The sequence below is a fragment of the Nyctereutes procyonoides genome, unplaced genomic scaffold (genome assembly GCF_905146905.1).
Source record: "Nyctereutes procyonoides isolate TBG_1078 unplaced genomic scaffold, NYPRO_anot_genome, whole genome shotgun sequence".
Taxonomy (NCBI): Eukaryota; Metazoa; Chordata; class Mammalia; order Carnivora; family Canidae; genus Nyctereutes; species Nyctereutes procyonoides.
Window position 1 is genome coordinate 35,894,012 of NW_026575120.1, and position 26,644 is coordinate 35,920,655.

Consider the following 26,644-nt stretch of genomic DNA (forward strand, 5'->3'; position numbering starts at 1 on the left):
ATCAGGCCCTGAGCTGAAGGCACGTGCTAAACCGCTGAGCCACCCGGGCTGCCCTCCTTTTTATCTTATTGTTTAGTATGTAGTAGTATTCTGACAAGGAAGCCGTGGATTTTCCAGATTGCCAAGGGATCCAGGGCAGAAAAATGTTTAAGAATCCCGGCCTCAGGGGCCTCTGGCTGGCCCAGTCGGCCGCTCTTGATCTCGGGGTTATAAATTCAAGCCCCACGTTAATTGTAGAGATTACTTAAAAAAAAAAAAAAGAAGAAGAAGAATCCTGGGCTTCTAAATACATTTTTGGTGGCGGTGGCAGTTTGGGATGGTCTCTAATTCTGCAGGAGCTTAATAATCCTGTTAATAGTACCAACTTAAATGACCAGGCAAGGCACTTGACATCCCATTTGGAAGCCTCAGTCCTCACGAACAAAGATATGTCCCTTTTAACTGCGGGACTAAGAGTCACACCCAAGCTCCATGCCCGCCCCCAACAAATCGAGAGGAAATTCTGAAAACATGGCAGCTTAATAAAGAATTGCTTTTGTTTTAATGGGAGACACTAGGTCACAGTTAAGGGCAGATGAAAAGATCCAACTGAAAGGGGGGAGGTTGATCGTGCCGGAGAGGAAGATTCAGGATGGGGGAGCGTGAATGCTAAGGCAGTCACCAGGGTGGCGCTCCAGGCTCAGGGAGGGGGACTGGGCTCCGACAGATGGAAGGATGGAGCAGATGCCAGTAGGTTGCACGTTTGGTGTCGAGAAGAGGAGGGATTCCAATCTGATGGTGTCTGTTTTCTCCGAGACGTGGGAAGCAAGATCATCTACTAAGTCTGGGAATGGGGGAGATGGACTAAAATAATAATAGGTAATATGCAAATATCACTTAGCAGTTGACAAAGAGTTTTCGGTGTCTTCCTACAACAATCCGGGAGGGAAGTCATCATCTTAGTGTTGCAGTTGAGAAATCTGGGCGTAGAAGCCCATGAACTTTCTTTTCCCCAAAATTACCCAGCTGGAAAGAGAGAAGGAGCTGGAGCATAAACTTAGCCCTTCAAATTAAAAATTCATCCTTGATGCTGTAGGAAAACGCTTTTTGTGTTTGCTCATCTGTTTTTTAAATACTTAGAGCTACTTGGTTCGTGGTTTTATTTTTTTTTAAATGAGGGGTTTTATTTGATACACATTTTTTCACTTTTTTATTTTTTTAGATTTTATTTATTTATTAGAGAGAGAGCACACAAGCAAGGAGGAGGGGCACAGGGAGAAGCAGCCTTCCCGCTGAGCAGGGAACTGGATGCGGGACTCGATCCCAGGACCTTGGGATCATGACCTGAGCCAAAAGCAGACACTTAACTGAGCCACCCAAATGCCCCACATTCTTCACTCTTGTTTTTCTTTTATGAAGGTGGGGCCATAAGCTAAAGAGAGGGAAAAATCTGCCTATATTCCTAAACTTTGAAACAAGAAGGCGAGGATCTTTCCTCAGGGTACTTGGAGCCCCTGCTCAAGGTCTCTGGTGCTGTCACAAGGCACTGGAGCATTGGTTTCTACTTATCAATGTCGGGGTTCGTATCAGAGTCTCTATCTCAAGGGACAAGCAGGTGATTCAGGCCACCCCCACCTTTAGTCAGCCTTCGGGCAGCATTTGGTGGCTCACAGCAGGCCTGTGTGCTGAAGCCACCAGCACTTTGCATGTGGCTCCCCCAGACTCTGGGAAAGGGCTGCGGTAGGTTACCTGGTGGTGGCGTGCCCGGAATAGCGTGGGCATCTGGGTGGAAGTCAGAACAGCAGTGTTGGAGGCCCGGATTCTTTTATTTATTATTATTTTTTCTGGATTCTTTGAAATGGGAGTAAGTTACTTAATCTTCTGGGAACAGGAAGGGAGCTTGGGGTGTGAGTTGCTGACACGGAGAGGCAGGCTCAGAGCTGGGTCACCGATGGGCGGGGGTGTCGGTGTGTGCAAGTGGGATTCCCACGGAAATGGGAAGCGGCCACCGAATCCGCGGTGGTGGAGTTCTCTTCCCCACGCCACCCCCCACCTTCAGCCGGGTGCCCCGAATGATCAGTCGATGAGGTTCGTTTCCTGGGCAGAGCAAGTTTGCTGAGCAGGACGGGACGTCTCAGGGCAGCTGGCTGTTCCATAGCAGAAGTGCTCTGGTTTTGGTGTCAGTGGTGGAGACAACAAGGCCTCACTTGACCAATCTCTGATCTGTTGGACACTGAGGAAGATAAAACCTTTCAGACCGGCATAGGTCATTGCTGGCTTGACTTTTCGATGAAGTTTGAAACTTCGCAAAACATTAGGGATCTGAGTAAGGTGAGCTCATTCCACCGTGTACTGAGATAAGGAAGCTGGGCAGCGTGGGCCGGGCGCGAGCTCTCGCCGGGGCAGTGCCCAGAGACACCCCTCCCCGTGTGAGGCAAGGTCTCCTGCATGGGCAGGTCACCAGCCCTGAATGGACACTTTACAGGATCCCGTGGTTTCATTCAGCAGAGGAGGGTACCCAAACAAATGTTTCCCTGGTGACTCTACTAGAGTCTATTATTCAGCTTATCAAGGGAATGCATTCGCCCTGTCTTCTCTTTGAGAAATAGGTCTGTGGGAAAGGCTGAAAGAGAATCACTTAGGATTTGGGGGTTCCTGCCAAACATTCTGATGAGAAAGTCCAGGCCGGTGGTTCTAGGCCAATGGGACCTACCTCCCTCAGAGATGGGGAGGCTTTGGAGCAGAGGGCCCAGAACGATGTCAGTGCTTTACTACTGCTCCCACGGCAGGCCTCACGTATATTCAGGGTTTCGGGGGTACCATCTTCATGTCCGGGTCACAGCCGCCAGCAGGCCAGGCAGGGGGCCAGGGCCAAGCAAGCAGGCTAGAGTTTGGGCAACCCTGAGCCAGAGGCTGGGCCAACAATACAAAAGTGGAGTTCAGGGCAGCCCGGGTGGCTCAGCGGTTTAGTGCAGGCTTCAGCCCAGGGCCTGATCCTGGAGCCCCAGGATCGAGTCCCACATCAGACTCCACACAGGGAGCCTGCTCCTCCCTCTGCCTGTGTCTCTGCCTCTCTGTGTGTGTGTCTCATGAATAAATAAATAAAATCTTAAAAAAAAAAAAGTGGAGTTCATCAATAGCAAGAGAGCCCGACCTGATGGGAACTTCAGAGGTCAAGCAAATTCTCAGCCCTCACACATCCCAGAGCCACTGACAGAGGAAGGGAGGAATCACACAGGTAATGCCGGGCGGGCGGTGGCTTGGTCCAGCCTACCTGCCAGTATCATAGGCCTCCTTCCAGGAGAATCCGTGAGAGCTGGGAATTGGAAGGCGGGGTCCTGAGCATCACTGATAGCTTCCTGCCTAGTATTTACTAACTCAGAGGGCAGGAGCAGCCCCTCTCCCCAACATCAGCCTCTGGAGGCCTCTCACGCCCCCTGCTGGCACCCCCTTGCCCCACCTTTATGGCCAGCTCCCCCAGGAGAGATCCTGCCTATGCTTACAGCACCCCCTCCCCTGGTCTTGCCTCTGAATTACAGCCTGGGGGCGGCTCTCCATTACCACCTGCCACACCTGTCACCAGCTGACAGTTGACGAGCCCCCACTTTCTGATTCCTGAATATACCCCCCCTCCGGGTTCCCAACCCCTTGCCTTCCTTAACTTTTGGGATGTCCTGCAATCTCAGCATGGATTCCTCTTGCAAATGCTTTCTCGGATGAGGATCTGTTTTGCCGCACAGTCTAACTGCCTGGAACCTTTTCTTCTTTCCTGCAACTGGTCCTGATCCTGGATGGTGGGTTTACTACATGACGGACCTGGGAAGCTCCAGGACACTGCTCTTCTCAGTCGGCCGTCTTCTTCTGTGAGCAAGCCAGCCGAGTCCAGAGAGGACAAGAGCAGAGGCGCCTCCTTGACCGGGGAAGAGCAGCGGGTATACAGGGCGTTAAGTCCTGGTCTGCGAGTAGGGGAACTGGACGAGACCTTGGACATGAAGTCCGTTGCCATAGTTTCACAGACATGGAAGATTCACCTCTCAGATCTTCACGATCCTACGGCTAAGAGGCTCAGCTGCGACCAGAATTCATGTTCTCCAACTCTCTTCTAGCATTCTTTTCTCTATCCTATGATGCTACCCTAAATGTATGGTGGATTATTTTCCTGATTTTTATTATGTAAAATGTATATGAACCTAAAGACCTAAACACTGTTGAAATACGTTCACACCCCATACTCCTTTTGCTCATGTGGATTCATCAGCTCCTCCTTCTGGGTAAGATGAGGTAAAAAGAACATCGTTCTAAGAGGGTAGATTTCATGTTAAGTGTTCTTACCACAATAAAATTTTTTTTAAAAAAAGAAAAGAACATTGTTCTAACTTAGGAGTTCTAGAACTTTGTTCTTTGTGCTTAAGGATGGGTGTGTAAGAAAAAAAAAAGAATGGGTATGTAGCCTTTGTGTACATGTCCAGGTCATTGTTTGGTTAAGGGTTTTCCGTGGTGATAAGCTAAAGGGCTTTACTTTCTTGGGTGGTGGGGATGGTGGGTGTTCACCTGAGGACTGTTCACTCATCAAATCAGTCCTGATTATCCTGCCAACAGGCAATGGACCCACCCAGATGGGAAAGTCTAAAAGAGACTAGAAATTTTGAACTCTGGGTCGTATGTACATGTTTTTCCCAAGGAATATGCACTTGTTTTAGAAAAAAACAAAACATTATTGACTTATTTACTTTTAAGTAGGCTCCACACCCCACATGAGGCTTGAACTCGTGGCCCTGAGATTCAGTTGCTCTACCAACTGAGCCAGACAGACGCCCCTAGAAAAAAATTTTCATACACACAAGCAGAAAGAAAGAGACCAAAGCCATTGCCTATTTCTTACACTATTAACATTTTACAACATTTCCTTTCAAACTGACTCATGCATCCATATACACCGAGGTGGCTGGTGGTAATGGACGTTGGATTTTATTACTGATGGTGGAAAATTGTGTTGAGGGAGGAAATGGGAGCAATTTCTGCATTCTAAAGTGGGAGCTCGAATTTGCCACTTGATCTTTCTTTCCCTGTATCTCGAGTTTCCTTCACAGCCCAAGTTCTTGAAAGAGCTGCCAACATTCGTCCTCGTTTCCTCACCTCTATTCACTCCTCATCCCACTCCAATCTGGCGTCTTCACTTCACTGAAACAGCTCGCATGGTGGTCTCCTGTATCCTATGTCAGCAGATGGGGTTCATTTCTAATATTAACTTGACACATGAGGAGCATTCCACAGTTGACCACTCCCTTGTCCCTGAACATTCTTTCCTAGTTTTCCTCCTCCCTTTCCAGCTGCTCCTTCTCTGTCTTTTTTTCTTTACTAATTCATTCATTCATTCCGTATTACAAGTATTTCTCGAGCACCTATATGGCAGCACTATTCCAGGTGCTAGAGACCAAAACTCACACCTTCATGGGGCTCACAGTCTAGTGAGACGTGGTAGGGAGGAGATAGCAATTAAGAAATTAAGTAAGTAATATAAATTATTTTTTGGTATTGAAGTTCAGGACCTAACTATAACATTGAAGGTGATAAATGGTATGAAGAAAAATGAAGGAAAAGAGGATAATAAGAGCATTGGTGCATGTAGTTTTACTTTTTTCTTTGTTTCTGGTAGAGAGAGAGAGAGAGAGAGAGAGAGAGAGAGAGTGTGTGTGTGTGCACATGGACACACACATACTCTGGGGGAGGGGCAGAGGGAGAGAAAATCTTAAGTAGGCTCCATGGAGCCCAACACAGATCTTGATGCGGGGCTCGATCTCACCACCCTGAGCTCATGACCTGAGACGAAATCAAGACTTGGTTGCTTAACTGACTCAGCCATCCAGGTACCCGATGTAGTTTTGTAGTATGTAGTTTGAAATACATGTGGTTTTAAGTAGGGTGGTCAGGGAGGGCCTCACTGACAAGGTGGCATTTGAGGAAGAGTGTGAAGGGGATAATAGAGTGACCTATGCAGATGTCTGGGAAAGGGCCTTCCTAGCGAGGGACAGCAGGTGCAGGGCTGTTGGGTGGGAATGTGACTTGCATGTTGGAGGGATAGCAAGGAGGCCAGTGTGTTTGGAGCAGAATGAGTCATAGGAGATGAGCTCAGAGAGTATGTGGGACTCGTTTGGATAGAGCCCTGTACTCTGGCTTTCATTCCGAGTGAAATGAGAAAGGAGAGTTTTGATCAGAGTAACATGATGTGAAATAAGATGAAAGGATAACATTGGCATCTATATTTAGAGTAGGTGGTAGGTAGGGAGACCAGATAGTACAGTAAATCGGGGGAGATGATGGAGGCTCTGACCAAGAGAGTAGTGGTAGAGATGGGGAGAAGTGGCCAGATTCTGGAAAGATTTTGAAGACAGAGTCAGCAAAATTCGATGGATTTGGAGTGCCAAAGAAAGAGAGATGTCAGACATGTCTCTAAAATTTTTGACCTGAACCGGAGAATGGACTTTCTATCAGCTGAATGAGGGAAGATTGTGGGTGGAATGAGTTTGGGGGCAAAGAGTAGAATTAAGTTTTGGACATACTTAGTTTGAAATGTCTATTAGATAATCGTGTGGGAATGAAGAATAAGAGGTTGGATGTATGTGTTGTTGGGTCATAGGAAAGATCCATGATAGGGGTATAAATTTGGCGATCATTAGCATAGAGGGGCCCTTTCCAGGCTTGAGACTCAGTATGATTAGCAAGAAAAGCACACAGACGGAGGAGAAGAGATGCAAGGACTCAATCCCAACACTTAGAGGCTGAATAGATTAGCTGGAGCTGGACAAGGAGAACGAGAAGTATGGACCGGGGGGGGGGGCGGTTGGAGGAAAATAAGAGAACGTGGTGTACAGAGAGTGAAGCAACAGATGCTTCATAAAGAAGAGAGTAAACAACTGAATCAAGTATAGCTGATATGTCAAGAAAAGTAGGAACCGAGAGTTGTCCATTGACTTTAGCAATGTGGAGGTCATTGCTGATCTCGAGAAAAGTACTGTTGGTACAGTGCTGGGGGTAAAAGATGATTGGAGCAAGCTAAAAGAAAGTGGGAGAAGAGGAATTAGACACAGCAAGTATACAGAACTCGAGAAATGAGTGGAGAGATGGAGTGGTAGCTGGGGCGGGGGACGGGCTTGATTTTTAAGTTGGGGCCAACACTAGCATATATCTGCGTATTGTTGAGAAGGATCTAGTAGAGGAGGAAAAACTGAAATTCAAGAGCGTGCATTAATTGCTGGAGCAACCTCCCGGAGCAGATGAGGAGGAATCGAATCCAGCGCAGGAGTGGTGGTGGTGGTGGTGGTGACTCGAAAAATGACTACGGATAGTTCATGATAGTAAGAGGAAGGAAAGCAGACTCAGGTTGGGGGTGGACACCAGGGGAGCCTGCGCGAGCCTTTTGCAATTTCTTCAATTTTCTCAGTGCAACAGGAAGCAAGAGCATCAGCTGTGGGTATGGATGGGGAAGAAGTTGAAGAGAGAAAAGATCTAGAAGTCTTCTAAAAGGGCGGGAGGTGAACGGACAAAAGAAATCGGTATGCTCACTGGGAAATAGAATTGCTGAGTGGCACTTGAAGCCTTGTTGTCAGGAACCTTAAAATGAGATTGGTCAGGAAGGTTGTGTGTTTCCTCCTGCCCCCGCCGAGCTGTCTGTCTGACTGCAGGCGTGGGTTTGGGAGAGTTGGGTTGAACCCAGGTTTGGGTTTTGTCCAGTGAGTACCACAAAGTGAGACACAAGGGAGTTGAGGGCTGGTGCCAGAGAGTAGTTCTCATGACTGCCTGAGGCATTTGAGCTGGGTAGGGAAGGCCCGATGCAGGAGGGGGTAAGGGAAAAGCTGACATAAATTGTAGGTCCCGGTGGGTCCTAGGGCTGTTAGGGTTAAGCTAAAAGAAGGGAGTAAACCAGAAAGCTAGAAGGAGCTGGTTGGAGAGAGGGTTGCTTGAAACTGTGATTGCGAAGAGGGTGCCACAAGGTCCTTTAGACACAGTAGTCGCTAGTGACGTGTGACCACTGAGCACTGAAATGGGCCTCGTCCAAATCGAGATGTGTTGTAAGGGTAAAATGCATCCGAAATCCCCAAGACTTAATAATAATAATAAAAAAAAGTAAAATGTTTTGTTAATGACTTTAAAATATTGATTACATATTGAAATGATAATATTTTGAATATACTACATCAAATCCTTTTTTTGAAGTTACTGTGACCTGTTTCTTCTTTAGTTTCTTTTTATTTTTAAAGATTTATTTATTTTAGGGACGCCCGGGTGGCTCAGCGGTTGAGCATCTGCCTTTGGCCCAGGACGTCATCCTGGAGTCCTGGAATCGAGTTCCACATCGGGCTCCTTGCATGGAGCCTGCTTTTCCCTCTGCCTGTGTCTCGGCCTCTCTCTCTCTGTCTCTGTCTGTCTCTCATGAATAAATAGATAAAATCTTTAAAATATATATATTTATTTATTTTACAAAGCATGTGAGCGTCTGTGCATGAAGTGAGGGGCAGAGGGAGGAGAGAAATCCTTAAGCAGACTCCCCATTGCACTGAGTGCAGAGTCCTTGGAGAAGGTCAGCTTGGGGCAGCGGGGGCGGGGGGGGGTGTCTTCAGTCCCAGACCCTGAGATCTTGGGCTGAGTGGAAATTAACAGTTGGATGTTTAGCTGACTGAGCCACACGCCCAGGTGCCCCTTTAGTTTCTTGTTATATTTTTTATTTTATTATTATTTTTAAAGATTTCATTCATTTATTTGAGAGAGAGAGAGCATTCTCCCCACTGGGCCCTTGATCCCAAGACGCCCGAGATCATGACCTGAGCCCAAGACAGACTCTTAACCGACTGAGCCACCCAGGCAGCCCCCACTTTAGTTTCTTTTTAAAATTGAACATATAGCTTATGTCACGTTTCTGTTGGTCCGTATTGGTTTGGGGTATTACCATGGGAATAGTGATTGAGGCAGAGCAAAAATGTGGGAAGAGAGAAATTCAAGGAACAGAGATGCAGGGGGAAGGAAGGATCATCTCGGTGATGTGGAAATTGCCAGGACTTAATAGCAAAGGAGTTTTGGAGAAAGTGCCAGTGAGCTAGCACATAACAGTGTTTGCGAAATGAGGGTAAATGGCCCAGGGCAATAGATGGCTGTGCCACCGAAGGGCAGCAGGTGGGGGATTTTAGGGAGGAGGGAAGGAGAAGAGTGTGGAAGTAGTAACCAGGATCAAAAGGGGTATCTGTCTACATCCAGGGCTACTGGTAAGAAGTCCAGGGGGGGAAGTTTTACTGCCACCTGATAGGGCTGCAGAGAGGTGTGTCCTCAGAGATGATCCAGGTGAGAGCAAGTGGGGGAGAGAACGCTGGAAGAACAGGCACATCTCGGGAGGGCACCTGGCACTGGTTTCCAGAGTTGGGCAGAGGAGCAAAATGTAGGGTGAGCGGGACATCTGAGGTTTCTTTTTTTTTTTAAATAGTTTTAATACTTTTCTTTTAATTTTTATTTATTTATGATAGTCACACACACACACACAGAGAGGCAGAGACACAGGCAGAGGGAGAAGCAGGCTCCATGCACCAGGAGCCCAACGTGGGATTCGATCCCGGGTCTCTAGGATCGCGCCCTGGGCCAAAGGCAGGCGCTAAACCGCTGCGCCACCCGGGGATCCCTGAGGTTTCTTTTTTTAAGATTTTATTTATTTATTCATGAGAGACACACAAAGAGAGAGAGAGAGAAGCAGAGACACAGGCAGAGGGAGAAGCAGGCTCCATGCGGGGAGCCTGATGTGGGACTTGATCCTGAGCCCGATGTGGGACTCCATCCTGGGACTCCAGGATCGCACCCTGGGCCAAAGGCAGGCGCTAAACTGCTGAGCCAACCAGGGATCCCCTACATCTGGGGTTTCTTACCGTGACGGACATATGGGGTTAGGGGACTTAGTGCAACCAGCGCAAAGGGAGGCCAGGTGGCCAGTGGAGGAGCCGGAGGAGCTGGGGAGGAGGGTCCTTTCTTCACTCCTGCTGGAGGGGAGTGGAGGGGAGGAGGGGGCCTGGGGGAGGGCCTTCTGAATTCCGAGAGTCCTGCCTCCCTCCCCACCTGTCCCACAAATGCTGTAATCCGTCAAAGTGCGTCGTGGGTCCTCTCAACTACCCACTAGGTGATTTTTTCAGCCAACAGCCGCTTCACTTACTACTTGGAGGCAGATGACTCCTAAATGTGGATACTCAGCAGAGTTCGCTCTGCTTTGCTCTGGACGGGGATAGCTCCCTGCCTACCGCACCCCCTCTCCTCTGGGGCAAGTCCAAAGCAAAACCCCCAGCCCTCCTCCCAGACCTGCAGCTCTGGGCCCTGGGGACCTGGGGACCTGGGGACCTGGGGATTGCATGCTGGGCAGGTACCAGCCAGGAGCTGGGCCGGGAACACAAGTCTCTTCCTCCTCGACCCCCCTCCCCCCGCGGCCATGGTTTCTCGCCCGAGCAGCCCTCAATCTATCCACTTTTGTCCATCTCCACAAACATCCTCCTCCCACCCGAGTTTGTCCACATCTGTCGGGGACCCTCCTGCTATTCTCCACATTGCCCCTACCGTGAGATTTTCAAAATTCCCGTCTTTCCATGCCATTCTTTTCAACCCGCCACTCTGCAGTGTCTGCCCACTGTTCCAGGGACAAAGTACGGACTGCATCTCTGCACCCCCCAGGTCTCCCCGAGCTCGTTTCCACCTGCTGCACCCTCAGAGGGCCCCGCCCTGCCCGCCTTCCCTCCCCTCACGGGGGCAGTGCGTGCCCATAGCCTGCGAGGGCTTTGCTCTGGCCACCACCTCTGCGTGCAATGCCTTTCCTCCTTAACTCCTGCTTAGCTTTCAGATCTCAGCTTGGCCATCCCTTCCTTAAGCTCCCCCACCAGATCGCATCCCCCACGAGACCTCGTATAGCTTTCCCTTGAGGTCACAGTAACAGCTGCAGTTTTCTTTTATGCGTCTTTGATTGATATTTCTCTCCCCTAGTAGACTGTCCAAGGGCGTGGCCCTTCACGGAGGCTGAGCTCATGCCTGTTCTTGCTCCATATTATATCTCCAGCCCCTAACAAAGTCCTGCACACAGTAGGCACTCAATAAATGTCTGTTAAAAGGATCAACGAATCATTCAAGATGATTCAAAAGCCCATGAGTCCGGGCCTCTCTGATCTAGTATTGGAGTTCAGTGGTTCAGGGACTCGGGCTCAGTCTGCAGATGCACACGTGGCCCCGGCTTTGTGGCAGGCACTGTGCTAGGCCCCCGAGACCCTGCTACTACAGAGATTACTACAACTTGGCCGGAATGGGGTGGGTTGCTTGTAGCTTAAGTGTGTCCTCTGGTAGCATCTCACACTTGGGTACAAACGCTTGTCTCTTGGCTTGCCTGAGAAGCGAGAGAAGACAAGTCTGTGTAGGAAGATGTCTGTGTTCTGGGTGGATCCCCTCTCCTCTTGCTGAGACCGGCTGTCCATTTGCCATGTTGGTGGTATCTCTGGATGGCAGGTAAAAAAAAAAAAAAAAAAAAAAAAACCCAGTGGCAGGAAGGCGCTGGAGGAGGTTGGAACCAGCACTGTGGCTTTGCTCGGGAGCACCCACTTCTTTTGTCAGGTTGGCCCGATGGGTTTCTTCATATTAGGCTCATCTTCTTAAAGGGAGTGGAGATGGCAGGAGCCACTAGAGAAACGTAAGTACTTCCCATCCCAAGCAGCTAGGTTATCTCTCTGTAGTTAGCCCCCCTGCTCCCTGAGATGTTTATTCTCTAGGGCCACTTAATCTGCAATTTACAGTGACAAACACTTCTAGGCCAGACTGTCTCTGATTCTGGCTTCCTTGGGTTCAGGGGGAAGGAAGGCAGCAGATGCTCCACTAGTGGCTGCCTTGATGCCAGCAACCTGCCTGTGCTGCTGTGGGAGCCGTGGGGCTCTTTTCCTGTCTGCCCTTCCCAGCTCTCTGGGCTGCTGACTCCTCGCCATCTGACCATCTGCCTTACTCTGCCCCCCACAACCAGTGCGCATTTCCACCTTGCTGAAGCTTGCAGTGCCCACAGTGCCTTTGGGTGCCGATGTGGCTCAGGCCTTGGGATGGATGGAGCCCTGCCTTCTACTGCTCCTCTGACCTCTGCGCCCCAGATGCCCTATGCAGGCTCTGCTCACTGCTACCTTGCACCTGGTGGTGAGATGATACTCATGAGGTTTAAGGGGCCAGAAGGCCACCCAGCAACTGTAAGTAGTGTAGCCACATCTAGCAGCAACGTTGGGTGGGTGTTTAATCTTAACACTCACCCTATGATACTAAAATACCTACTTGAGTGTTTTCTCCTCTAGATGGAGGGTTGCTTGAAGGCAAGAACTGGCTCTTTCTTTTCTTTTATTTTTTTTTAAAGATTTTATTTTTATTTATTCACAAGAGACACACAGAGAGAGGCAGAGACATAGGCAGAGGGAGAAGCAGGCTCCCTTCGGGGAGCCTGATGTGGGACTCAATCCAAGGACCCCGGGATCATGACCTGATGAGCCAAAGGCAGATGCTCAACCACTGAGCCACCCAGGGGCCCTTGGCTTTAGCTTTATATCCTGAGTTATTAGTAAATATTGGTTGAACTGAAGTGAGGGATGGAGAGAATACGCTGAATATGCTATTTTGTCATCAGCCTACGGGACCAACCCTAGAAGAAAAGAGGACCAAAGGGTATTTGTGGTTGTCAGCACATCCTTTCCATGGCAGGGGTCGGAGTGGGATGGCCCAGGAGGCTGCTCCTCCTTGGCTTTGCCATAAAGCTCCCACCCAGCCCCTGCATCGGGTTTGCTGTTGCAGCTGCCAGAGTCTATTTTGTACCACAAGAAATGCAAGTGGGACGAGGAGAGGAGTAAATATTGGAGTTCCAGGGAGGGCTGCGGGCCATGCGGTCCCGGTACGGTGCAGGAGGGCACTCTGACAGCAGGGAAGAGACTACGGCCTTGTCATCGCTCTTCTTTCTTTCTTTCTTTTCCTTCTTATAAATTATGAAAGTAGTATGTGTTCATGGAGAAAAAGACAACAGTTATAAAAGTCTTCTACGTGTCCCTAATTCCATGCCGTAACACCAACCACTGTTAACAATTCTTTGAGAAGCCTCCTGGAAAATGCCCTATTATACAAAAGGATACATTATACAGAAGTATGGTTTACAAAAGGTTGCTTGTAGCCTAAGCACGGCCCCTGGTAGCATCTTACACTTGGGTACAAAGGCTTGTCTTAGATATACACTCACACACACACACACACACACACACACACACACACACACACATACTATATATTTATGTCTATATATAATACCCAGAGTGCCTAGAATGTAGATTAGAATATATATCTCTCAAATATACAAAACATGAGTGTGCATACACACATGCAGATGGACCCACCAGTACTTAAGATGAGGGATGGAGTTGGAGGCTGGCCTGAAGAGGCTATCCATGCTCCAGGCTGGGGCTCTGGAAGGGAATAAATGAAGGACTGCAAGGGTGTAATTGGGGGGCAAGGTATCTTCAAATAATAAAATATTTGCATTGCATCTTTTGTGTGTGTGTGTGTGTGTGTGTGTCGCAAATTATTTTTTTGCAGCTATGGAGGTGAAAAAAAATCCAACATCTAGTTGGCTTCAGTTTCCTTAAATGAAAAATGGGGTAATATATTTTTTTAAAGATTTTATTTATTTACTTATTTGAGACCGAGAGAGAGAGAGAGAGAGAGAGAGAGAGAGAGCACTCAAGCACAAGTTGGGGGGGGGGGCATGGGCAGAAGGAGAGGGAGAAGCAGACTTCCCTCTAAGGAGGGAGCCTGACATGGGACTGGATCCCCAGCCGCTGGGATCATGACCTGAGCCAAAGGTAGATGCTTAATCGACTGAGCCACCCAGGCACCCCGAAAAATGGGATAATAATGTGCATTCCTCACAGGCTTATTGTGAGGATAAAATGGGGGTGATATGTTTAAAGTGCTTAGTTTTGGGGATCCCTGGGTGGCGCAGCGGTTTCGCGCCTGCCTTTGGCCCAGGGCGCGATCCTGGAGACCCGGGATCGAATCCCACGTCGGGCTCCCGGTGCATGGAGCCTGCTTCTCCCTCTGCCTGTGTCTCTGCCTCTCTCTCTCTCTCTCTCTCTGTGACTATCATAAATTAAAAAAAAAAAGAAAGTGCTTAGTTTTGTGCCTTGCTCCACACATGAAGCTTTATCTCAGGGTATTACTGGTGGTGGTGGTGGGGGTTATGGTGGTTGTCATTCTTGATTCTTGCTGTTGTCCCAGCGCCCAGCACCACGCCGGGCACACTGTTGAACCTATGTCCATCAGCAGCCGCATACAGCAAGAACTTGGTGATAGCATCCCTCCTTTCATTTTGGAATTCATTGCCCTTGTTCCTTCTTTCTTTCTTTCTTTCGTTTTTTTTTCTTGCCTGCTCTAACTTCTTAGTTTATATTGTGTGTGCTTGAAAGAAACTTTCTTTCAAAATCTCCGGAGGTATGTAGAGATGTTTTACGTGGCAAAGGTCACCGCCTGTTTTTTCACATCCTCTGTCTTGCCTGGCCCCACGTTGTTGGAAACGATTGGGAGGGAACATGCTACACTTTACACATATTAGCCCCAAAAGCCAATTAGAATCACTTACTTAAGAAAATACCTAAGAATCCTTAGGGCTGATCCTGTTCATTGTGTGCATTCTGATAGCATTGACCCCAAGCTACACTTGCGACATCTTGGCCACGCAAATGTGTCCTTCTGGGATGCTCTGAAGCGTTTCTACTTGCATTTAGAAAAGCTGGCTTAAAACTCTTAGGTTTAATATTCTGTAGCCCAAATGCTCTCAGTTGTCAGTAAAACTAAGCCTGCCTACACACTCTTCTATTCTTGATTTATAAATAGGTTCAGCTGCCTAACAATTAAACGTACTATATTTTGCACACGCACATTCCTTAAGGAGACATTTAGAGAGTAGATGGCTTTTACTCTAGCGATGCCATCTGGAAACCATCTTCCTAACTTTTTTCCCCAACTGGGTATATAGTTGGCCCTCAAACAACACGGGGGTTAGGGGCCCTGACCCCCGTGCTGCCAAAAATCTGACTCCCCCAAACTTTACTAATACACTGTTGTTGTCTAAAAGTCTTACCAGTAACATAAATAGACCATGATCACATGGCTTGTATGCTAGATGTGTTATATACTGTATTCTCACAATAAAGTAAGTTCGAGAAAAGAACATGCTAATTAGATCTTAAGGAAGAGAAAACACATTCACAGTACTGTATTTCTCCGAAAAACAAAAAACAAAAAAACTGTGTGTATAAATAGACCTGCACAGTTCAAACCAATGTTGTTCAAGGGCCCACTGCATTTCGAAGGGTTGGCAATGAGACTTTGGGTCTGTAAAGCCCAAGACACAATCTCCAATACGCATGGAAAGTTCAGTATCGAATTTCTAGCAGATCTTCATAGGGACAGGCCCAGGACCAGCTCCTACGTGTCAGAGGAGGTCTGCAGGGCATGCTTAGTATCCTACATGGCCCCACATGCTTGTAGCTGTGAGAAATCCCAATGGCAAAGACAGTAGAGCGCTACAGAAAAGATCAGTGGGGTGGTAGGAGATGAAAATGTAGTCTCAGAGAAGGTGGAAGGAAAGAGCAGGGCTTTGCAGGTACCAGGGCCCCTGAGAGGTCTGCCTGCCAACCCCCAAGGGGACCGAACCGGGCCCTAGGTTAACCCACTGGAATCTCCCTTCTGGGCAGAACTGGGACTTGAATAATAATACTGAGCATTATATGTCACTTTCAGATGGGAAGTTTTATTTATTTTTGCATACAATGCAATACGGTGGGCGGATTAAAGAGCACCACTGTTTTACAGAGAGAATGAAGACACTTGTCACTTATTTTGGGCACTCAGGCTGGGTCTCTGAACCCTGACCTCACTCTGCTCTCTTGTATCTGGGGCTGCTTTACCTGACACCAGGGCTACGGGGAGAGGGTTCTCGCATTTCAGCCCTCAAGAAACCCCGTTCTAGGCTAGCCCCCGCAGCTTACTGGGAACGACCTGGCCCCATGTCCTAAGCTCCCAGGCTGTTTTCTTGTGGGGAATGTGAGGGCTGAGTCTGGAAGGTCTCTAGAGCATAGCCCAGAGGCTGGCTGACAGTGGGGTACGGCCCCTTTGCAGGGCCCAGGCCTGGAAGTAACATACTGAGTAGGAGCCAGCAGGGCGCTGAGCGCCTTAGATGGCAGCGGAGAGAGAGGAAAGGAGGCCCCCGCCGGGGACACACCGGCCCCGCGGGCCGAGGTGCCATATGTCTCCATACTTTGCAGGTAGCCAGTGTGTTGGAATTCAGGCAGCAATTGGGTAAATTTCCACGTTCACTTAAAAACAAAGAAAAAAAAAAAAAAAAAAAGAGCCTGGGTCTGTCGGTTCTGCGTAGCCAGGGGCAGAGTCCCAGGCCGAGGAATCCCGTCCGACCGGTGGGGGGCTCCACCGAACGCAGGCTCCGGGGCCGCCCCGCCGCCCAAGGGCTGGGGGGTCACGGCGGGTCACGGGGGGCGCTGAGGTCCCGTCCGAGCCGCGGCCCCCCCCGGGTCTCCCCCTCCCGCGAGCTCAGCGGGTCTGCGGCGGGCGCGGCCGAGGCGAATTCCTAGAAGCCCGAGGAGGCTCCCAAGGTTGGAAGTTGGGATCCTCCCGGGACCCTGGAGGTCCTGCCCGCACCCCGCCCCCGGGTCACAGAGGGGCCCGGCGGGGCGGGGAGGGCACCCCCACCCCCCGCCCCTCCCCGCCCCTCCTCAGCCCCTCCGCCTCCAGCCCAGTCCGGCCGGCGAGCGCGGAGCCCGAGGGGGCAGGGGAGGGGCCGGGGGCGCAGTCGGGCCGCGCCGCCACCCGGGAGAGCGGACGGTGAGTCAGACTCGGGCACCCGCGGGTCGGGCGGGGAGCGGGGGACACGGGGCGGGGGGTCAGGAAATGACATCAGAGGCCTGTGCCTGGGGAGGGGAGGGGAGGGGAGGGGAGGGGAGGGGAGGGGAGGGGAGGGCGGTCCGAGCCGGCCGGGGCGGGGGCGGGGGCGGGGGCGGGGGCGGGGGCGCCGCGGCGGAGCCTCGGGCCGCGGGAGCCCGAGCAGGGCCCCTTCCTGGGGGAGTTTCCTGCCGGGTCCGCCCTCCCGTCTCCCCGCCCCCCGCTCCGGGCCGCTCCTTGTATGGTCTGAGCGCCGCTCTCTCCCCGCCCCCTCCCTCCCTCCCTCCTCTTCCCCGCGTCCCCTCCCCGCCAGGCTGGAGGCTGCTCGCGGCCCGGACGCAGAGTCCGCGGACCCGGCTGCGCGGCGGCCACCCCGACGCGGCGCGCACGCTCCGGCCCGCGGTGAGGTCGGCGGCAGCGGCGCAGGGGCGCGCGGGCGGGGGCGCGGAGGGGCGCGGAGGGGTGCGGCGCGGGCAGGGGTGCGGCGCGGAGGGGGTGCAGCCCGGAGGGGGGTGCGGCGCGGGCTGGGGTGCAGCGCGGGAGGGGGTGCAGCGCGGAGGGGTTGCGGCGCGGGCTGGGGTGCAGCGCGGGCAGGGGTGCAGCGCGGAGGGGGTGCAGCCCGGAGGGGGGTGCGGAGCGGGCTGGGGTGCGGCGCGGGCAGGGGTGCAGCGCGGGCAGGGGTGCAGCGCGGGCAGGGGTGCAGCCCGGCGGGGGGTGCGGCGCGGAGGGGGCTCCCGGGCGGGCTCCGCGTCACCGGGCCGCCCACCCCCTGCAGCCCGGCCTGGCCATGGCGGCCCCCCGCCCGCCGCCCGCGATCTCCGTGTCGGTGTCGGCTCCGGCCTTTTACGCCCCGCAGAAGAAGTTCGGCCCGGTGGTGGCCCCGAAGCCCAAAGTGAATCCGTTCCGGCCCGGGGACGGGGAGCCCCCGCCGGCCGCCGGGGCCCAGCGCGCGCAGATGGGCCGGGTGGGCGAGGTGCCCCCGCCGCCCCCGGAAGGTACGCGGGGCCGGGCGGGGCCGGGGCCGGGGCCGGGGCTGGGGCCGGGGCCGGGGCTGGGGCCGGGGCCGGGGCCGGGGCTGGGGCCGGGTCCCGGCCGGGGCGGTCGCAGCGGAGGGGGCTGGGCGCAGCGAGCCTGTCCCGAGCAGATGTTCTTACCTCATCGTGGAGCTCGTGGCCGGGAGCCAGGGCTCCTGGGACTGTTCCAAGTCCCCCGCCTGGGGGTGGGAGGCGGGAATGTGGGGCACGATCGTCCCCTCTGGGACCGTTTTCCCAAGTGTAACGGGAGCCGCATCCCTCCAGGGGCGGTCCCCGCCTTTCCTGACCCGATGCTCCCAGGGGTCCTGCGCCTCCGTCGCCTTCCCACACAATCGGGTGGGGGTGGGGGTGGGGGTGGGGTGGGAGAGTGCTTGGGTCAGGGGTGAGAGCTGTAGAGGGACAGTAACTGGGGGAAGGGGTGCAGGGCCCCTGCTGTCCTCTCTGTCTCCTGACTGTCCTCTCTCCTCTTCCACCTCAGACTTTCCCCTGCCTCCCCCTCCTGTCCTTGGGGATGGCGACGAGTCGGAGGGTGCTCTAGGAGCTGCCTTCCCACCCCCCCTCCCCCTCTGGAGGAACCGTTCCCCTCTGAGTCTCTGGAGGAGGAGATCTTCCCTTCCCCGCCACCGCCTCCCCTGGATGAAGAGGGAGGGCCTGAGACCGCCCTACCTCCCCCCCCACCACAGGTAAGGGGGCTTGGGAGGGGCTGCAACACTCCGACGACCCCCCCCCCCAAGGAGGAGAGGAGAGGCCTTACCTCCACCTCCCGTGCACCTCTGGCCTGATGGGGGTGAGGTGGGAATAGACCTGGGATGGGTGCTCTGACCCTTGACCCTCTAGCCCAGGGAGAAGGTGAGCAGTATTGATTTGGAGATCGACTCTTTGTCCTCACTGCTGGATGACATGACCAGGAATGATCCCTTCAAATCCCGAGTAAGGGACAGGGGAGTGGGAGAGGCAGGGCAGGGAGGAAAGGCGGCCCGCGGCTCTAACTGAGCTTCTCTTCCCTCCTCCCTCCCCTTGCAGGTGTCCTCTGGATATGTGCCCCCACCAGTCACCACTCCGTTCAGTCACAAGTCCAATACTAAGCCTGCAACGGGGAGCACAGCACCCCTGCCCCCTTGGAAGTCCCCTTCTAGCTCCCAGCCTCTGCCCCAGGCTCAGGCTCAGGCTCAGGCTCAGCCTCCCAGCCAGGGCCAGCTCCCTGTGCAGCCCCGGCCCCAGGCCCAGGCCCAGGCCCAACCCCAGCCTGTGCCTTTGGCTAACACTCAGCCTCGAGGACCCCCAGCCCCAGCCCCAGCCCCTAAGTTTTCTCCAGTGACTCCCAAGTTTACTCCTGTGGCTTCCAAGTTCAGCCCTGGAGCCCCAGGTGGACCCGGGTCACAGCCCAATCAGAAGTTGGGGTCCCCTGAAGCTCCTTCTTCCAGTAGCACCGGCTCCCCTCAGCCCCCCAGCTTCACCCATGCTCAGCAGAAGGAGAAGCCCCGGGTGCAGGAGAAGCAGCATCCAGTGCCACCGCCACCGGCTCAAAACCAAAATCAGGTGAGTGAGGGTGGGAGGACCAGGCTGAGACCAGGGGTTTGGGGCTGGGGGAGAAGTCAGGAGCCGCAGAATGAGGACAAAGGTGGCCCCAGAGAGGGAAGTAGAGGTGGGGGCGGTAGGATAGGAGTTTAGAGCCTCCGAAGTTGGCCTGGGGGGACAGTGGCGAGAGAAAGCTCTTCTGAGGCGGGCCTTGCCGGTAGTCGGTAGTCGGCGGAGCCGCCCAGGCTCTGCATCAGGAGGATTTGGTGGACCTTCCCTTGCACCCTGCCCCCTAGTATGTTAAAGGGAGGGATGAGGTCATCACCAGTCCAACCTTGCTTCTTTCCCCTTCTTAGATTCTTGAGTTAATCTCTCTGCTCCTCTGAGCCACTCTCACTGCCTCAGGGCCCATCTGATGATAAGAGTCACAGCGTCAGTAAACACTGGCTGAGCCAGCATCCGCCGAGTGCCAGGCACTGTGCTCTGTGCTCTGGAGGGAAGAGATCTCTCAAAGAAGTTAAGTCTGAGCGAGTCAGACGGGCCTGGGATAGAATTCCCGGCTCACGAGACCCTAGGCAAGTTAGGTGAACCTTGGGCCTCAGTTTCCCCACTGTTACCCCACACAGTGGTTGCGAAGATTCAATGAGCTAACTCTTAGAAAGTGCTGGGGTCTGTATCTAGCTCCTGAATGCTCCAAACAGAGAGATGATCATTCCTGTCTGACCATTTTTGCCTTCCGGTTGAGGGGATGAGATCTGAGTCCAAGGGACCCCGGTGGTCATGTAGTCCTGCCAACTGCCGACCGTCAAGTTACCCGACGGCATGAGTGTGTGTGTACTAGTGTGCAGGCGCAGGGGAAGGGATGCACAATGCCAGCGAGTTTTGCAGGATCTGGTGTTACAGGAACTCCAGACAGGCATCAGCATGGGGGCCTGCGGGTTTGGAAGGGTGGTGTGACTTGAGGTTCCTGAGAGGACCAGGAGGGGCATCTGGGTGGGAACAACATGAGCAGGACTCCAGGGCACAGGTACGCCGGGTGTTTGGAGAAGAGAAAGTAGCCGGTTCCTCTGGGAGGATCGCAGAGCTGTGCTTATGGAGGTGGGTGGTAGGTGGGTGGGCGACAGGGAAGAGGAAATAAGACAACACACCAAGGGAGCCTCTGAGTCTTGGAGAGTCGTTACTGGGAGTCTTTGAGGAGTCGTGTGGCCAGGTTGGAGGGCTGGTGACATCTGTGCTTTTAGAGGCTCTGGGGGAGGTTTTTCCAGCAGAGGCATGGGCTTGAGGTGGGAAGTCAGTGATGTGGGGAGTTCACTCCTGGTCGACCATAGATTGGTGTTCGTTGCAATGAAAACTAAGGCCCAGATAGGAGAGCTGTTAAAAAGGAAGAGCCTCCAGGCTTGGCCACCGATAAGCGGTTGGAAGAGGAGGGGTGTGTTGGGGAATGACGGTGTCTCTGATAAAATAGAGAAGTCCAGAAAGGGAAATGGTTTGTACGGGAAGAGGAGGGGTCCAGCCGTCAGCGTGTTGAGCAACAGCTTCCAGGAGGACGTGGTCTCAGCGAGACCTGTCATCTAGTTGGAAATGGAGGGCTGGGTTTCAGGAGAGGGCCTCAGTGCGCGCAGGATAGCTGGGTGTGGTGACACCGGAGCTGCCCCTGGAGTGGCAGCCGGCCCAGGGGATGCGAAGGAGCTGAGGGCCTGGGAGGAAACTTGGGTGATGCTCAGGTTGACCAGGTGGGAGGGGGCAGACCGGCCGCAGGAGGAAGAGGGTCACAAGTCAGTGTAGGGTCTCAAGAGAATGCGATGGCCGAGGCGTTTGAGGTGGCCGAGAATAAGGCCAGGGATGTGGCCATTTGGAAGTTGTAGGTGGCCGCGGGGTGCCCCGTTAGTGCCCTGGGGGGGGGACAGAGTGAAAGGAGGTGAGTCAGTAGGTGGTGAGAAATGGAGTAGCCTTGTCCCCAGGTTGGCAGGGAGGTGAAGGAGCAGGGGAGGGAGTGTGTGTGTCAGAGAGAGAAGCAGGAGGAAGAAGCCGCTGGAAGAGGGGTTCATGATGCCGGGGGGTGGCTGGGGTGGCGCCCTGGGGGGAGCATGGGCGTGCGCCCCAGGCATTCCCAGAGGCCGAGGGCGTGTGGCCACAGTGTTTTCTGAGCGGGGAGCTGGAGCTGGCTGGCTTCCACCTTCTCAGTCGTGTAGGAGGTGAGGTCATCGGTGAGCGAGGGGGTGAGCGAGGGGGTGAGCGAGGGGGCGACGCCGGCCGTCGGGCTCGGGGAGATGGGAAGGTTTGGAACAGCTGCTGCGGGGAAGGCGACTGGGAGTCAGCAGGAGCCAAGCACCAGCGGGGGCGAGGCCCGAGGGCGCAGAGGGCGCCGCAGTGGTGGTGAACTCGCTGCATTGCAGTGTGCAGTGTGCAGCGAGCAGTGTGCAGCGAGCAGCGAGCCCTCCACCTTCCTCCTGCAGCTGGGAGGCAGAAGCAGGAAGCGGGCGGTGGCATGACCCAGGGCTGAGACTGGGCCAGATAAGCCAGCCATGGTGGCGGAGGGCGGCGAGAGTCCCTGCGGGGCCTTGTCAAAGTAGATGGCTCCGCCAGCAGACTTGGGGGCAGGCAAGCCAGAGGCCTTGATGCACAAGACTCGTGGGGACAGTTGGGAGGCAGAGCAGCCTTTCTGAGCTCGTTCACTCAGGAGCTATGAATGGGGTAGGAGGGACGAAGGCGATTGTTGGGAGGTCAAGCCTGGGGCCTCGGGGGAAGATTTACTCGAGGCCAGTAAGTCTCGGGTCCAAGGGTCTGAAGTGTCCCTTGGCGTTAGATGCCTGGGACAGAGGACACTTGGAGCTCTAGTCGAAGAGCTCGAGGCCTGAGTGCCACGGCTACTGAAGCTGTGACGTTGCTGCTGGCAGGCAGAGGGGGCACACGGTGGCTGCACAGAGTGCGTCTTGAAGGCTTGTGGACACCCATGGGGGGCTGATGTGTACAGGTCGTTCTTAATTTCCAAGGAATGGAACAGGCACCTGAGGTGGCCCCAAGGAATGGGACAGGCACCTGAGGTGGCCCCAAGTTCTTTTGGAGATTGGTTTTTTTTGGCTGAGTGCTCTCCCTCTGTCCCCAAGATGCCAGGAAGGGGAGATCCGGAGAAGAAAGGGTGAAGCTTACCCTGTGGAGGGGCTCACAGGAAGGGCAGGCCGGGGAGGAGTCTGCGGGGGAATGGCTGGGAGCTGGAGCATCCGTGGAGCATCCGTGGAGCTGTGCTCCCCGTGGCCGCCCTGGATGCACGCGGGTATGAGGATGGTGGAGCCAGGCCCGAGGGGACGGTGGCTGTGGGCAGAGGCAGCTGGGTGGCTCTGAGGTTCCAGGTGTTACGGGGATGAAGGCATTGGCGGGAGAACATTCAGTGACGGGCCACAGTCCTGGGTGGGCTTATCCAGTAGAGAGAAAACCAACCCAGCGTCTCTGCTGGAGTGTCATGGAAACGCTGGTGCAGGCCACGCGGCCCCTGCAGTGCCTCCCCCCCCACCCCCCGACACTGCTCAGGGTTACTGGCAGGACCCCCCTAACCTCACCTGCACCCCGCCCACCTGCCTCTAGCTCTCTCAGGATGCCTTTAAGAGACGGGGCAGGCAGGCCTATGGGATTGGGCCTTCTCTGAGGCCTCCTGGGGAGGGAGGGGGGTCAGGGAGCCCCGGACCCCTATTGGGGGAGCCGGGAGCTGGGCTCCAAAGGTTTAACCTGTCAATCCCGCCTGTGTTGTGTCCTCACGCTGACAGGGGCTGCTCAGCAGCAGGCGGGACGGGTAGGTGTGTGTGCACCTGGGTGCACACGCCATCACGTGCCAACCTCTTCTGTGGGGGGCCATGCCTGAGCATGCTCTGTGGAGGTGATGCGCGGCCTGGCGTGCGGGGTGCTTCAGTGACCTCAGCTGCTGTGTGTGTGGCCTCTGTCCGCTCCATTGTTCTGGCCTGTCCGTGACTGTCCCCGGGGGGGTGGGGGGCGCGCTGGGCAAAGTGGGTGGAAGTGTCATCCCCTTCCCCTTTATCTGTGTGGTGCTGGGGGTCAGGGAGGGAGAAGGAGGAGCTTTCGGAGTCAAACCCGCGTGTCTGGGAGATGGGAGGGGAGTTCGTCCTTCCTGGAAGAGAGCGGATCAGCGGGCTGGGGAAAGTTCTCAGACAGGGTGACTCTCGAGAGGGTCTGGAGAAAGTATTGGCGTTTCAGGTACGCTCCCCTGGGGCCCCGGGACCTCTGAGTCTGAAGGAGGTGCAGGAGCTGGAGCAGCTGACCCAGCAGCTAATGCACGACATGGAGCACCCTCAGAGGCAGAATGTGGCTGTCAATGGTGAGCTCACCGGCCACCTGTCGGGACCTCCCCTGTCGCCTTCCGGCGCTGGCCGGTGCCTCCGCCGCACTCCCCGTCCGAGCCAGCCGACCGCCTGCCTGCGCGCTCCTTCCTCCCATTGACTTGTCTTCTCTGGCCTCCCAGAGTCCTGTGGCCGGTGTCATCAGCCCCTGGCACGCACACAGCCTGCGGTTCGAGCCCTGGGACAGCTGTTCCACATCACCTGCTTCACCTGCCACCAGTGTGGGCAGCAACTGCAAGGACAGCAGTTCTACAGCCTGGAGGGGGCGCCCTACTGTGAGGGCTGCTACACTGTGAGTCCGGGTCGGGGCTCAGCCGGGGGCTGGCCGTGGATGTGGGGCAGGCGGGCCTGGGGTGCCGGTTCCCGGCCGACGTCCTCCGACGTCCTCCCGCCACCTCCTTAGGACACTCTGGAGAAGTGCAACACGTGTGGGCAGCCCATCACTGACCGCATGCTGAGGGCCACGGGCAAAGCCTACCACCCGCAGTGCTTCACGTGCGTGGTCTGCGCCTGCCCGCTGGAGGGCACCTCCTTCATCGTGGACCAGGCCAACCGGCCCCACTGTGTACCTGACTACCACAAGTGAGGACCCACCTCCTGTCTTCTGGGCTCTTCTCTGGGTGCCAGCCGTCGTCGTCTGGGGGCCGGGCCAGGCTGCCCTCCTGATCCCACGGCAGCGCCAACCCCCGGCCTTCCTTCCCCACATGCTTGTCTGACGGCAGGAGACCAGTTCGTCTGGATTCAGCTGTCCAGTGGCCTCAGACCTTAGTGGCAAGTCTTGCTAGTGGCAGGTGCCCCCTCCCTGGGCCTTTGGCTCTCGGAGGCTTGTGGTCTTGTGTTCAGCCACGAGTGTTGGAATGACTTCATTTCACACACAGGCTGGGTCCCGAAAGTTCTTTTGGAGATTGGCTTTTTGGAACTCTGGATTTCCCCTATAAGCGGTGGCTGGGTGGCTGCTTTCTCAGGCCAGCAGCAGAATCCCGTAACGTAGCTAAAGGGTGTACAGAAACCGCAGAGTCTGACTCCCACCTCTGCCAGTGTGCTGGAGGTATAGGTTTTCAGAATTCCAGCCTAGGCATCCAGAACTTCACATCCCTCCCTCTGTACACCCCAGCAGTGGGGCAGACGCCATGCAGCAGGGGGTCCTGGGCGGGGGTGGGGTGGGGCTGGAGAAGGGTGCCTCTGGCTGTGCTTTCTGCAGGAGCTGCAGTCAGAGGGTGAAGACCTGGTGGCAGAGGCTCCTGGGGGTACATGGGATTTTTGGGAGGGTGATGGGGAAAGGCAGGAAATTCCCCTTGATAAGGGCTGGATGAGGGGGCTGGTCTTAGGATTTCTCCATTGAGTGTCCTCTACCCAGGGATGTGAGGCAAATGGGCCAAGACACCTGCCCTGTTGCCATGCACATCCCCCTGCACCCTGGGAACCCCTTGCCCCCACCCTGACCCCTGCCTCGCTTTTGCCCCTCCAGGCAGTATGCCCCCAGGTGCTCCGTCTGCGAAGGGCCCATCATGCCTGAGCCCGGCCGCGAGGAGACCGTGCGAGTGGTCGCTCTGGACAAGAACTTCCACATGAAGTGCTACAAGTGCGAGGTTGGCCATCCCTCTGGCCCCCAGCGCTGGGAGGTGGTGGGACACCGCTCACTACCAGGTGGTGGCCGGTACCAGCCGGGAGGAGTTTGGAGCTGCAGTTTTTTGAGGGTGGAGGGGGCGATACCTGTGCCTGCTCCACCCAGATGCCCCCGTCACTGTGCAAGTTGGGGGGAGGGCTTTCTGTGGGGTCCTTGGGTTGTGGATAAACCAAGAAAAAGAGTGACCCGTGGGAGGGAAGGGTGCTGTCCTTCGCCGTACTGGAGGGAGACGGAGGTGTGCTTCGTGAGGTCAAAGAGGAAGAGAAGGGAGTAGAGGCAGGCGGGAGAGGTCCCACGTCTTTTTTTTGGGTGGGTGCCTTGGTAACAGCTCAACCCACTGCCCGCCTCGGGTGGGACAGGGGTGAACGTGGGCAGGAGAGGTGAGGCTAGGAGAGGAGGGTGGGAGTGGTGGGGACACAGGCAGTGATGCTGGACGTTGGCCGAGGCATGGAGCATCTGGGCTTCCTCACTTAAAGGTGGAGGTGTGGGGGGCACACAGGGGCCTTCCACCAGCGGGCTTTTCCTCCTTTCTCCCAGGACTGCGGGAAGCCACTGTCCATCGAGGCAGATGACAATGGCTGCTTCCCCCTGGACGGCCACGTGCTCTGCCGGAAGTGCCACACCGCCAGAGCCCAGACCTGAGTGGGGACGGGAGAGTCCACTCCCCACCCGCGGACCACCCACAGAGACCGCCCTGCCCCCCACCTGCCCTGCCCCCCCCTTCAGTTATTTTCTGATGTCCAGCCTCTCCTTCCACGCCAGCCCCCACCCAGGTATCCCAGGCACCCTATCCGGGGCCCCAACGTGGCCTAGGACTGCGGAGTCCCAGCTCTGGGTTTCCAGCCCACCTCCATCCTGCAGGGACCACCCACCGTCCTCCAGGTGTACCCCACCTGAGAGGGCACCAGGTTGAGCGCTGCTGCTTTCACTGCTGCACCGATGCCCTCGGCTGGCCCCGGAGCAGCCATGTACTCTGCTTGCTGAGGGCCAGGAGACGCCCAGACTCTGGGAGGCTGGGCCAGGCCGGGCCTACCGGCCTGGATGTCCCCCCACCCCCCACCCCCCATGCTGCCAGGTTGTGGCTACAGCTACAAATCAATAAAAAAAGACCTGTTTTCCAGAATCCTTAGGAGTCAACTCTTTTGTGCATACGGCCCTCATGG

The 26,644-nt window shown here is 54.9% G+C and overlaps 1 protein-coding gene across 1 annotated transcript; it reads left to right on the plus strand.

Annotated features, from left to right (window-relative positions):
• Positions 1–17,211: 17,211 nt before the first annotated feature.
• Positions 17,212–26,604, plus strand: ZYX (zyxin). Its single transcript, XM_055334835.1, is given in 11 exon segments — positions 17,212–17,355; positions 17,729–17,948; positions 18,466–18,537; positions 18,540–18,670; positions 18,825–18,917; positions 19,011–19,526; positions 23,712–23,832; positions 23,977–24,146; positions 24,258–24,436; positions 25,323–25,443; positions 26,019–26,604. Coding segments are annotated over 10 exon segments (1,716 nt in total). The 5' UTR covers positions 17,212–17,355; positions 17,729–17,740; the 3' UTR covers positions 26,124–26,604.
• Positions 26,605–26,644: the final 40 nt, after the last annotated feature.